The 14,188-nt window shown below is 50.1% G+C and overlaps 1 protein-coding gene across 6 annotated transcripts in view; it reads right to left on the reverse strand.

Annotated features, from left to right (window-relative positions):
* The window catches only part of LOC117978262 (huntingtin-interacting protein 1), a 136,208-nt gene that overhangs the window by 33,792 nt on the left and 88,228 nt on the right, over positions 1–14,188 (reverse strand). For all 6 annotated transcript variants that reach the window (XR_010112596.1, XM_055115050.2, XM_055115049.2 and 3 more), the window contains 2 exons: positions 6,758–6,898; positions 1,189–1,246 (listed from right to left, as the gene is read on the reverse strand). Coding sequence is in view for 5 of the 6 variants with exons in the window: in XM_055115050.2 (XP_054971025.1) it covers positions 1,189–1,246; positions 6,758–6,898 (199 nt within the window). In the remaining variant the exon portion in view is untranslated. The remainder of the gene's footprint in view (positions 1–1,188; positions 1,247–6,757; positions 6,899–14,188) is intronic.

Consider the following 14,188-nt stretch of genomic DNA (forward strand, 5'->3'; position numbering starts at 1 on the left):
AGGAGAATCACTGGAGATGGGGAGGCTGAGGTTGCAGTAAGCCAAGATCACACCACCGCACTCAAGCCTGGGTGACAGAGCGAGACTCCGTCTCAAAAACAAAAACAAAAACAAACAAACAAAAACAGAATGGAGAGAGAAAGGTTTTTTTTTTTTTTTTTTTTTTTTTTTTGAGAAAACCTAAAGTACAGTTTGAGATTTAAGTATGCTATACAGATGTCAAATTGGGGACAAGAGGCTGGCATTCAGAAGTAAGGTCTGGCTGGAGATGCATATTTAGGGGTTATCAGTCTATAAATGCTATAAGACCAGAACTTAGGGAGACGGAAAAGAGAAGAGGATGAAGTCTGGGGCATAAGCAGGCAACTAATGAATGGATGAAATCTCTTTCTTCTATATGCTTCTATGGGATTTATTAGATAACCAATAGTTACCCTAGCTATAGGTAGATTTGCCTCTGTCTGAGCTATTTTCTGTCACTTTATCACCTTAGAATGAAGATGACCTCAGGTCGGGTGCAGTGGCTCACGCCTGTAATCCCAACACTTTGGGAGGCTGAGGTGGGCAGATCACAAGGTCAAGAGATCGAGACCATCCTGGCCAACATGGTGAAACCCCATCTCTACTAAAAATACAAAAATTAGCTGGGCGTGGTGGTGTGTGCCTGTAGTCTCAGCTACTCGAGAGGCTGATGCAGGAGAATCACTTGAACCCAGGAGGCGGAGGTTGCAGTGAGCCGAGATCGTGCCATTGCCATTGCACTCCAGCCCGAAGATAACCTCACCCCCACAAGTATTTAAAAAAAATTTTTTTTTAGAGACAGGGTCTCACTTTGTCACATAGACTGAAGTCCAGTGGCACAATCATAGCTCACTGCAGCCTCGGACTCCTAGGCTCAGGCCATCCTCCTGCCTCAGCCTCTCAAGTGGCTGGGATCACAGGTGCATACCACCATGCCCAGCTAATTTGTTTTACATTTTTTTTCTGTAGAGATGGGGTCTCGCTATGTTGCCCAGCCTGGTGTCGAACTCTTGGCCTCAAGTGATCCTCCCACCTCAGCCTCCCAAAGAGTTGGGGTTACAGGCATGAACCACTGTGTCCAGCCACCTCTCACAGTGCTCTTGCATGGCTTAATGATTTTATAGCGCTCTTGAATTCACCTCCATTCCTGTTACTTGAACCACTTACTTTGTAAACTGCTCCATGAAGCGGTCCCGGTGGCCTTGCAGGGTGTCAGCTGGGAGGCCTGGAAGAAATTGGAAAGAGTGTGAGAGGGGAGGGGGACCAGAGGGCAGGGAAGCCACAGCGGGGCTCTCGATGGGGAGGGGCCCAGCTACCCTGGGGCATGTGGCCAGCACTGCCAGGGGCCACGACTGGCCTAGAGCTGTCCCGAGGTCTGGTAACCAAGGGAGCCCAGCAGGAACCAGCAGGAGTGTGGAGACGCTTATCCTCCAAATCCTTCCACTTCAATTAGTTCCTGAAGGACAAGCCATGCCGGGCACAATAGGGTGGAAATTGTGTCCTGGACTAGAGAAGAAATGGTGACCTGACCCAGTAGCAGGCTGGACCATGGCAGGCCCAGGAGGGAGCAGTTCTTTCTCAGCTATTGCCTGCATTTGTTTTAGGTTGAGGCTCAGGGCTGATATTAGTCTGGAAGAGATCCACAGAACCTGCCCAAGAGGATGGCTGTCAGAAGGCAAAGAACAAGGGATTGAAGGCCAGGTGCAGTGGCTCACACATGTAATCCCAGCACTTTGGGAGGCTGAGGCAGGAGAATCACTTGAGGTCAGGAGTTCAAGACCAGCCTGACCAATATGGTGAAACCATGTCTCTACTAAAAATACAGAAATTAGCTGGGCGCGGTGGCATGCGCCTGTAATCCCAGCTACTTGGGAGGCTGAGGCAGGAGAATCGCTTGAACCCAGCAGGCGGAAGTTGCAGTGAGCTGAGATTGCACGACTGCACTCCAACCTGGGCGACAGTGAGACTCTGTCAAAAAAAAGAACAAGGGATTGAGGCTTGGGATCTGAGTTCCAGTCCCGGCTTGGTTGGTAGCTAACTCTATGACACTGCACACACCAGTAACCTCTTAGGACAGCCTCCTCCCCTACAGAGCCAGTTCTCTGAGGTTCTGTAACCTCTCAGATGTGCGAACCTGCATATTGCAGCTGTAGATCACAGCTCAGCAATCCTTTTAGTGTTTGCTTTATTTGTTTAAATTTAAATTTGTTATTTGGAAATGGGTCATACATTCATTGGATAAAATCAGGGAACACATGTATAAAACATGATTATTGAAATGGCAAAAGATGGCTGGGCGCAGTGGCTCCCACATGTAATCCCAGCACTTTGGGAGGCTGAGTGGGGAGCATCGCTTGTACCCAGGAGTTTGAGACCAGCCTGGGCAACATAGTGAGACCCCCATCTCTACAAAAATTAAGAAATAAAAATTAGCCAGGTGTGGTGATGTGCACTGTAGTCTTAGCTACTCAAGAGGTTGAGGTGGGAGGATCTTTTAAGCCCAGGAGTTTGAGGCTGCAGTGAGCTACAATCGCACCACTGCACTCCAGCCTGGGTGACAGAGCGAGACCCTGTCTTAAAACAAAACAAAACAAAACAAAAATGGCAGAAGTGGACAGTGAATGAATATGGCACTTGACCTAAATGATCTTTCTCCCAAGAACCCTTAACCCCAGTTAAATCAGGAGAAAAACATCAGGCAAACAGAATTCAGGAACATTCTACAAAAAACTCAGAACTGTCAAAGTCATCAAAAATAAGGGAAGTTTGAGAAGTGAAACGTCATAGCCAAGAGGAACCTAAGGAGACATCACAACTAAATGTCACATGATGTACCGGGTGAGATTCTGGGGCAGAAAAGGACATTCGGTAAAAACTGTGACAATCTGAATAAAGTACGAACTTTTTTTTTTTTTGAGACAGAATCTCACTCTGTTGCCAGGCTGGAGGGCAGTGGCACAATCTCAGCTCACCACAACCTCCGCCTCCCGGGTTCAAGCAATTCTCCTGCCTCAGCTCCCAAGCAGCTGGGACTACAGGCGCGCGCCACCACACCCCACTAATTTTTGTATTTTTAGCAGATACAGGGTTTCGCCGTGTTGGCCAGGATGGTTTCAATCTCTTGACCTCGTGATCCGCCCGCCTTGACCTCCCAAAGTGCTGGGATTACAGGTGTGAGTCACCGTGCCCTGCCTTAAGTACGAACTTTAATTAATAATAAGGTATCAACACTGGTTAATTAGTTGTGACACGTTTCTTTTTTTTTTTTTTTCTCGAGACAGAGTCTCGCTCTGTCACCCAGGCTGGAGTGCAGTGGCACGATCTCGGCTCACTGCAAGCTCCACCTCCTGGGCTCACACCATTCTGCTGCCTCAGCCTCCTGAGTAGCTGGGACTACAGGCGCCCGCCACCACGCCCGGCTAATTTTTTGTATTTTTAGTAGAGACAGGGTTTCACCATGTTGGCCAGGATGGTCTCAATCTCCTGACCTCATGATCCGCCCACCTCGGCCTCCCAAAGTGCTGGGATTACAGGCGTGAGCCACCGTGCCCAGCCAGTTGTGGCAAATGTTTCATACTAATATACGAACAAAGGGAAAATGGAACTGGGTATACGAGAACTCTCAGTACTATTTTTATAACTTTTCTGTAGATCTAAAACAAAAATAAATGTTTATTTTTAGAAAAGAGGGCCAGCTGCAGTGGCTCACAATTGCAATCCCAGCACTTTGGGAGGCCGAGGCAGGAGGATCACTTGAGCTCAGGAGTTCGAGACAAGCCTGGCCAACAGGATGAAACCCTGTCTCTACTAAAAACAATACAAAAATTAGCCAGGCATGGTGGCGGGCACCTATAATCTCAGCTACTTGGGAGGCTGAGGTAGGAGAATTGCTTGAACCTGGGAGGTGGAGGTTGCAGTGGGCTGAGATTGTGCCACTGCACTCCAGCCTGGGCAACAGAGCGAGACCCTGTTTCAGAAAAATAAATAAATAAATAAATAAAGTAAATTAAAAAACTATGTATTGTAAAGAGTATCCCTCCTACCCCTTCCTCAGCCCAGAGGCAGTGTGGGTCTTGGGTATTGCCCTGCCTTCAAAGAAGGCCTTTAAACCCAAACACTTAATTACCTGTCTCTTCTCATAACTCCCTCAGCCTCCCGAGTAACTGGGACTACAGGTGTGCACCACCATGCCCAGCTTAACTCCCCATTTTACAAAAAGGCAGTGGTGATGTTCTACTGAGCAACAGAATACTTGGAAACAATGAAAAGTTTCCAGGGGAAACAATGAAAAGTTCATCTGTATTCAGCACTCTAAGCAGCTGGTCCCTTCTCTTGGGGGCCCACTCCACCCTCTCAGCTCCCTTCAGGCAGGCCTACTTGCCGCAAAGCCCTTCTAATCCCCAGGCAGCTAATTCCAATCTCCCTTCCACAAAACCACCCTAGGTTAGCATCTAGGCGATGCTACACCCTTCCCTTGTACTGTCTAAATAAAGAGATTCATTACTTGTCAATAACCGCAGTTACAGAGTATACTGTCTTATACTACTTTATTTATTTATTTTATTTTTTTTAGGCACGGTCTCGTTCTGTTGCCCAGGCTGGAGGGCAGTGGCACAAACACAGCTCACTGTAGCCTTGACCTTCTGGGCTCAAGCGATCCTCTCGCCTTAGCCTCCCAGGTAGCTGGGACTACAGGCGCATGTCACCATGCCTGGCTAATTTTTGTATTTTTTGTACAGACAGGGATTTCACTATGTTGCTCAGGCTGGTCTCCAACCCCTGAGCTCAAGCGATCTGCCTGCATCAGCCTCCCAAAGTGATGGGATTCCATGCGTGAACCACTGTGCCCACCCCAGACACATCATTTTAAACCAGAAGGACACAAAAGTATAAGAACTGGCGGGTGTGGTGGGTCATACCTGTAATCCTAGCACTTTAGGAGGCTGAGGTGGGCGGATCACTTGAGGCCAGGAGTTCGAGACCAGCCTGGCCAAAATGGGGAAACCCCATCTCTACTAAAAATTCAAACAACAACAACAAAAAATTAGCTGGGTGTGCCAGCACAGACCCGTGGTCCCAGCTACTTGGGAGGCTAAGGCACAAGAATTGCTTGAACCTGGTAGGCAGAGGTTGCAGTGAGCCGAGATCATGCCATTGCACTCTAGCCTGGGTGAGAGAGTGAGACTCTGTCTCAGGAAAAAAAAAAAAAAAAAAAAAAAGTGTAAGAACTTCTGTAAGACCAGAACCTCCAAACTATATATATTCTGCTAAGGGCACCCCAGGGAACTGAAGCTAGGTAAGGGATAGGTCTCCATTTAATGAGCAGCTGTGTTTTATAATTTATATTTCTCCATAAAATTCCATTTGCACAAAGGGATTGTGTAGATAAATGGTCTGGAAATCATTATGTTAGCTCATGTAGGTCTAGGCCAGGTCTGCTGATATTTGTGCTGTTCGTAGGATACACGACATACTTGATGAATGGTGACGTGCTCAAGCTAGAGGCAGACAGAAAGGACCATCCTGGTGATGGCAGCTGCCAGTCCAGATGGCCTGCCACTGCCATCATGCCAGCTGCAGCAGGGAGGCATGGCCAGGGCTGCACACTCCATGGAACAGGCAGAAGCCTCACCCTCCTGGATGGGGCTGTAGCCGCCCAAGTTGTGACTGCAGATCTGAGCCTCCCTGTGCTCTTGAGGGTCCGGAGCAGGCAGGAACCCTACCTTCCCAGGTGCAGCTGCAGCCGCCCAAAACACAGCTGCAGACTTGGGCCTCCCACTCCATGGAGTGGGTGGCAGCCCTGCTGCCCCGCACCCGCACCCAGCCCCGGCTGCAGACTCAGGCATCCCTGTACTCTTCAGGGCCTGAGAAGGCTCTCCCTCCCCTCTTCTGAACCTGTTCCCGCTGCCTGGCTTCTCCCTGCTGTCGGCACCCACTCTGATCTTAGAGCAAAATTGGGGCTGAGCCCTGTTGCCATGCATGGCAGCGGGAGGCAGACAGATTCCTGGGTGAAAGGGCGGGTCCCCGGTGGGGGCTGGGCTGCCAATCCCACAGACCGGAGTGGGAACTTGGGGTGCCCTTTCCGGGCCTGCCCATGGACCAATCGGGGTACATTTCCTCCCCTCTGAGGCCCATAAAAGGCCTGAGCTCAGCCAGAGCTGAGCAGAGATGGGACGACCAGCTACAGAGAGGAGCTACCCTCTCTGCTGAGGCTTCAGAGACCTGCAGAGATGCTAGGATAACCAGCTGCAGAGAGGAGCTACCCACTCCATGGCCTCTTTTCTGCTGAGAGCTGAACACTCGACAGGACAACCTGCCTACAGACAGAGAGCGGTACCCACTGCAGTCTCCTCTGAGCTGTTCTAATACTCAATAAAGCTCCTCTTCATCTTGTCCACCCTCCACTTGTCTGCATACCTCATTCTTCCTGGATGCCGAACAAGAACTCGGGCAAAGGCACCACTGGCCCCAGAGGTTTCCAGCCAGAAAACGGACACCCCAAAGATCCTGTAACACTGGGACGCAAGAGTGGCAAGCCAGGGGCTTTACTGGGGTCACCAAAGCCTGGGCCCTGCTCTTTTATCCTCACAATGGTCAGAAGCTCCGGGGCCTTTTGAAACAGAAGCAGACAGCCAAAGGCACTGAGAAGGACTGCGTTTCTCTGGGGACATCCTCAGGCTGGGATCCTCCTTCTAGCCTGAATCTCATGTAAGAAGATCTGGCCCGTGGTACTCACAGGAGTGGAGTTTGAAGAGAAGCTTGACAGTGTAGTCATAAAGGTGGCTGCAGTCCAAGATGACCTGGATCAGCGGGGCGAGGCGGCACTGCCCTGCTGCCGTCACGGACACAGAGCGGGACATGTCCAGGGAGTTGAATACTAGGAAATAAAAGTGAGGGAGAAAGGTGGTAGAGCCAGGGGATTACAGGCAGCCTCTTCAGAGGGGCAGAGGCAGGGGTCCAACATACACCAAGGACCGATTCTGTGCGTGCTTTACCTCATCTAATTCATTTAACCCTCACAACACTCCCATGAGACAGGTAAACGTATCCCCATTAAACAGGTGAAGAAACAGAAGGTTAGTAACTTGAAGGCTGTCACAAAGTCAGGAAGTGGTTTTGTTAGCCGAGCATGGTGGCGCATGCCTGTAATCCCAGCTACTCGGGAGGCTGAGGCAGGAGAATCGCTTGAACCCGAGAGGCGGAGGTTGCAGTGAGCCAAGATCATGCTATTGCACTCCAGCAACAGAGCAAAACTCAGTCTCGAAAAAAAAAAGTGGTTTTCGCAGGGTGTGGTGGCTCATGCCTGTAATCCCAGCACTTTAGGAGGCCGAGGCGGGTGGATCGCCTGAGGTCAGGAGTTCGAGACCAGCCTCTCCAACATGGGAAAACCCTGTCTCTACTAAAAATACAAAAATTAGCTGGGCATGGTGGCACATGCCTGTAATCCCAGCTACTCGGGAGGCTGAGGCAGGAGAATCACTTGAACCCAGGAGGCAGAGGTTGCAGTGAGCCGAGATTGCACCACTGCACTCCAGCCTGGGTGACAAGAGTAAGACACCATCTCAAAAAAAAAAAAAAAAAAAAAAAAAAAAAGGGGTTTTGCTGAGAGGTGGTGAGTTAACAGACTTGTTGGAGAGCCCAAGAGCTGATGGGGCCAATGATGGTTAGACCAGGAGCCTTTGCTCCTGAGAGTCAGAATATTCAGTGCATCATGACTGGGTGAACTAAGCGCTACTCTGTGCAGAGACCCCTGATAGCTCAGGGAAGAAGAGATTTGCTCATAACCTGGGAGAGCTCCTACCATGGCGGACATGGAGGAGGAGCCTCATCTTCGTTTTTTTCCTCTTTACGAGACTGGGTCTCAGCCAGGTACAGTGGCTCACGCCTGTAATCCCAGCACTTTGTGAGGCCGAGGTGGGGGGACTGCCTGAGCCTGAGTTTGAGACCAGCCTGAGCAACATGGCAAAACCTCATCTCTACTGAAAATACAAAAATTAGCCAGGCGTGATGGCTCATGCCTGTAATCCCAGCTACTTGGGAAGCTGAGGCAGGAGAATCGCTTGAACCCAGGAGGTGGAGGCTGCAGTGAGCCAAGAGCCCACCACTGCACTCCAGCCTGGGCGACAGAGTGAGACTCTGTTTCATAAATAAATAAAACAAAACAAGCCAGGCACAGTGGCTCATGCCTGTAATCGCAGCACTTTGGGAGGCCGAGGCGGGTGGATCGCCTGAGGTCAGTAGTTCGAGACCAGCCTGGCCAACATGGCAAAACCCTGTCTCTACTAAAATACAAAAATTAGCTGGGTGTGGTGGCGTGTGCCTGTAAACCCAGCTACTTGGGAAGCTGAGGCAGGAGAATCGCTTGAGCCTGGAAGGTGGAGGTTGCAGTGAGCTGAGACGGTGCCACTGCACTCCAGCCTGGGTGACAGAGTGAGACTCCATCTCAAAAGAAACCAAACCAAACCAAAACAAAACAATACAAAACAAGAAAAATAAGAAAAAGGACTTGGGAGAAGGAAGATATGTCAGGGTTCAGGGCTGAAACTTGGGACACCTGTCAACAAAAATAGAAGTCTTGCCTCCACCCTCTTGAGTTTCAGAGACGAAGTTGCTCCCTCAATTTCTCACGCTGGAGCTCCCTCCACACTAACCTCCTGCCCCCCATCCTAGACCAAGCAACTGGCCGTCTGGCTGCAGACACTCAGCTCACACCACTGGCCAGGCTGATTTTCCTTCTTGCACTGGCCACCCACTGCCTCTGCAGACTCTGCACGCAGCGGGCAATGAAATGACTCTCCCCGCGGTCCCTCTGTGAGTGGAACTGGCCCAGAGGGAAGCCTAGCACTGCCTGTATTCCGCTTCCCGACTGCACTAATCCCTGGTAACTGGGTTAGTCTGGCAGCTGAAAAAAAAAAAAAATCCCGAATTGTTCTAATTAAAAGGCAGCTTTTCTTCTTGACACAAATTAAAAGCAGCTGTCACTGCAAGGCAGCCATCCCCAAGTCTACCGGCTTCCTCAGGCTCCAACTGGCAGGAACCACGGGCTGTTCCATTTCCCTGCCTGGCCCCGATTCCTGATACCTTCCAGGAATGCCCTTTGGCATCCAGAAACATCTAGAGCAGTGTCATCGCGGACAAGTTGCTCAGTCACTCTGTGCCTCCTGATGCTCTTCTGTTGAGCACATGTGGCTATAACAGTGCATACCTCGTAAGGGTCTCAGAGGACTTCAATGAGAATGCTGGGAAAAGTGCATGGAATTGTGCAGTGGTTCTTGACTTTGGCTTTGAGACTGGTTAGGATCACCTGGGGAAACTGAAACACTAAAGTCTTCCTGCAACCCCCAGAACCGCCCCACCATCTGTTTCAATTGGTCTGCGGTATGTTGGGATGTCAGTGGGTGTCAAAAGCCTTCCCCTGCTGTCCCCCGTTAGGCCAGGTGCTGTGGCTCATGCCTGTAATCCCAGCACTTTGGGAGGCTGAGGTGGGAGGACTGCTTGAGGTCAAGAGTTTGAGGCCAGCCTGGCCAACATGGTGAAACCCCGTCTCTACTAAAAATACAAAAATTGGCCGGGTGTGGTAGCAGGCACCTGTAGTCCCAGCTACTCAGGAGGCTGAGGCACAAGAATTGCTTGGAGGCTGCAGTGAGCCAAGATCCCACCACTGCACTCCAGCCTGAGCGACAGAGCAAGGCTCCGTTTCAGAGAAAACAAAAACAAAAAAAACGCCCCAGGTAGATTCTAATCTGCATCCAGGGTTGAAAACTGTATGTCCAAGCTCAGTGGTTGTCAAGTTTTAGCACACATCAGAATCACCCACAATAGTGCTATCCAATAGAATTCTACAATGATGAAAATGTTCATATAAACTTTTTAATATATTAGCCATATGTGGCTTTCTGAAATATGGCTGAAATAGGACTAGTGCAGCTGAGGACCTGACTTTTAAATGTTATTTAATTGTAATCAAGTTCAATGATCACATGGGGCTAGTGAGTGCCCTATTGGACAGTGCACACTGCGGGTGCTTCTTAAAGCACAGGAGGCTGGGGGTGGTGGCTCATGCCTATAATCCCAACACTTTGGGAGGCTGAGGTGGAAGGATCACTTGAGCTCAGGAGTTCGAGACCAGCCTGGTCATATAGCAAGACCCCATCTCTACAAAAAATTAAAAAATTAGCTGGGTGTGATGGCACACATCCCTGGTCCCAGCTACTCAGGAGGCTGAGGTGGGAGGATCCCTTGAGACCAGGGAGGTCAAGGCTGCAGTGAGCTATGATTGTGCCACAGTACTCCAGCCTCGGCGACAGAGTGAGATCCCATCTCCAAAAAAAAAAAAAAAAAAAAAAAAAACACGAGAGAGAGAGAAAAGAAAAACAGCAGTGATGATGAAATAGGTGAACAGAATTCATTACATGGTGTTAACTTTCAGCTGCATGCTCTGGGAAACTCTAGGGTGAATTACTTAGAGTCTTCTGGACCAGAGCTACCCGACTATAACTCCTGGATTCAAGCAATCTTCCCACCTTGGCCTCCTAAAGTGCTGGGTTTATAGGCATGAGCCACTGCACCTGGTAGCCTGCTGTTTTTCAAAAAGCAAGCATTCTTTTATGGTTGAGGGCCTGCTATTCACCAGGCACTGGGCTAGAACAGAGGGAATTTAGAGATGAGTAGGTCAGCATCTCGTGGTAACAATATTAATGAACAATGCATATAAAACCAGAGCAGGCTGGGCACGGTGGCTCATGCCTATAATCCAAGCACCTTGGGAGGCCAAGGCAGGCAGATCACTTGAGGCCAGGAGTTCGAGACTAGCCTGGCCAACATGGTGAAACCCTGTCTCTACTAAAAGTACAAAAATTAGCCGGGCGTGGTGGCACACACCTGTAATCCCAGCTACTCAGGAGGCTGAGACAGGAGAATTGCTTGAGCCTGGGAGGCGGAGGTTGCAGTGAGCTGAGATGGTGCCACTGCACTCCAGTCTGGGCAACAGAGCGAGACTCTCTCAAAACAAAACAAACAAACACACAAAACACCAGAACTAGGGGTCATGAGATGTGGCACAAAAAAGATGGCTGAGCTCACCACCTCTACCCCTTACTCATTCTCTCAGCTAACCAAGTCCTTTTGGACCTCATCACCATCTCCGCTTACTCATGGTCCACTGTCTGTCAGGAACTGGAAGGATGACCCAAAGGTTGAAACATTTGTCTTGCTTATCCCTAAACACCACAGCAGCGGGAGGCAGGCAGGCAGCCGGCTCCAAGAAGAGGTGAGAGCCATGGGGAGAGAGCTTGTGTCAGCCGAACTGCAACTTCTAGGCTGCACTTTCCCAAGGATGACAATTCGAAGAATCTCACTCACGCCTGCATTCAGATCTAGCACATTCCAAAGCTAAATGCAGGCTGGGCGTGGTGGCTCATGCCAATAATCCCAGCACTTTGGGAGGACAAGGCAGGCACATCACTTGAGCTCAGGAGTTTGAGACCAGCCTGGGCAACATAATGAAGCCTTGTCTCTAAAAAAAGTACACAAAAATTAGCTGGGCATGGTGGTGCGTGCCCGTAGTCCCAGCTACTTGGGAGGCTGAGGTAGGAGGATGGCTTGAGCCCCAGAAGCGGAGGTTGCAGTGAGCCGGAATCGCACCACTGCATTCCAGCTTGGGTGACACAACCAGACTATCTCAAAAGAAACAACAACAAAAAAGTGAAAGCTAAATGTGAATGAATTCTGAATTATCCACATACGTTGTTCCCACCAAAATCCAAATGATGAAAAGTTAGCCACAACAATGTATACTTGTTTATATACTTTTATGCAAACATTTCCAAAGCATTTTTTTTTTCAAGGAGTCTTGCTCTGTCACCCGGGCTGGAGTGCAGTGGTGTGATGTTGGCTCACTGCAACCTCTGCCTCCCGGGTTCAAGCAATTCTCCTGCCTCAGCCATCTGAGTAGCTGGGATTACAGGCACACACCATCAATCACGCCTGGCTAATTTTTGTATTTTCAATAGAGATGGCGTTTCACCATGTTGGCCAGGCTGGTCTTGAACTCCTGACCTCATGATCCACCTGCCTTCGCCTCCCAACGTGCTGAAATTACAGGCATGAGCCACTGCGCCCGGCCCCAATGCATTTCTTAAAAAATAAATGCATCTACACCACTGCTTTCAGTCTGACTGGGAATAGCTTAGGGCATAGACTAGATTCTGCGTTTTATTTTTATTTCTCTACTGACTTTCGTATAACACCCTGCTCAAATAGCTTCCTAGTCGGCTGAATGTCCCTTTCTCGCACAAACCGCAGTTTCCAGCTGTTTCTGGTGTTGGTCTTTCTTTTTTCTGAGATAGAATCTTGCTCACTGCATCTCGGCTCACTGCAAACTCTGCCTCCTGAGTTCAAGCCATTCTCCTGCCTCAGCCTCCTGAGTAGTTGGGATTAGAGGTGCTCACCACCACACCTGGCTAATTTTTGTATTTTTCGTAGAGACAGGGTTTCACCATGTTGCCCAGGCTGGTCTTGAACTCCTGACCTCAGGTGATCTGCCCCCCTTGGCCTTCCAAAGTGCTAGGATTACAGGCATGAGCCACTGCGCCTGGCCTGTTTCTGATGTTTTTCTGACCACATCCTGTGCTGAAGACTGGTCAATGTATTACAGAATTTGTTGCCCTGTCCCAGCCATCATACAACACAAAACAGAATATTCTGGAAAAGAGGCCAGTAGTAGGCATTTCTGCACAGATGAACAAGCTGAAGGAAGCTGAAGGAAATTCGGGGTCAGAGAGTCCAAGCCCCAAGAGTGGGTCCTGCCTGTCCACATGCAGAGAAGGCCACGAGGCTTGGGCGTGAGACCACCAAGCTTGCGTATGGAGACCTGCAATGTGGAATGTTGTCTTTCAGAGTTGGATGCTTGTCATGGAACGCCCTGAGTCTCAGAACGCTGGTGCTTACATCCCCCAGGGAAAGGAGGGGAGCCTGCTGGGAGATGTGGGGAGGAGACGCGCTGGAGAGAAGGGGACCAGCTGAGGCTTGTCAGGGAAGCATTAGGGGCTGATGGTCTGGAGGCACCACAGTTCTTGGCAGGCAGGAGCCTGGAAGTGTGGCCACTCCCCCTGCTAGTGGAACAGGACTGTGTGAGCTTCTCATGTGGACTTGGGTGACAACCAGTCCTGGGTGACAACCAATCCTGACCAGCTTGTTTCCCATGGCTGCCAACTCAACAGCAGACATGAGCCCTTCCTCCTCAGCAGAAATCGTGCCCATGAGCCAGCCCAGTTCCGAGTAGCAGACAAGACTGGACCAAGGACTGGCCAGGGCCATGGCTACAGTCCAGTGGCTGGCAAAGAGGTAAGACCTGTCTTTGGGCTTTTGGAGGCCTGCGCTTCAGGAGAGAGGCCAGTAGGAAGGGGCAGTGTGTGGTCTTTCTGCTCAGACGTGAAACCACCCGCTTGGAAAATATCTAGGAGGCCAGGTGTGGTAGCTCACGCCTGTAATCCCAGAACTTTGGGAGGCTGAGTTGGGAAGACACCTTGAGGCTGGTAGTTCAAGAACAGCCTGGGCAACACAGTGAGACCCCTATCTCTGCAAAAAATATAAAAAATCAGCCAGATGTGGTGGTGCGTGCCTGTAGTCCCAGCTACTTGGGAGGCTGAGGTGGGAGGATCATTTGAGCCTAGTAGTTTGAGGTTGCAGTGAGCCGTAACATGCCACTGCAATCCAGCCTGGGCGACAGAGCGAGACCTTCTCTCTCTCTCTCTCTTTTTTTTTTTGAGATGAAGTCTTGCTGTATCACTCAGGCTGGAGTGCAATGGCATGATCTTGGCTCACTGCAACCTCGACCTCCTGGGTTCAAGCAATTCTCCTGCCTCAGCCTCCCAAGTAACTGGGATTACAGGCATGTGCCACCATGCCCGGCTAATTTTTATATTTTTAGTAGAGACAGGGTTTCACCATGTTGGCCAGGCTGGTCTTGAACTTCTGGCCTCAAGTGATGGGCCCACCTTAGCCTCCCAAAGTGCTAGGATTACAGGTGCGAGCCACTGCACCCGGCCGAGAACTTGTCTCTTAAAAAGAAAAATACTGAAGAGGTTCAGTCCCTCCCTGCACGAGGGTTGGAGAGACCAGAGATGGGGTGTGAATGTCTCCATTTTCCTACCCCTTGTGCTGCACA

This window comes from Pan paniscus, chromosome 6 (genome assembly GCF_029289425.2).
Source record: "Pan paniscus chromosome 6, NHGRI_mPanPan1-v2.0_pri, whole genome shotgun sequence".
NCBI lineage: Eukaryota > Metazoa > Chordata > Mammalia > Primates > Hominidae > Pan > Pan paniscus.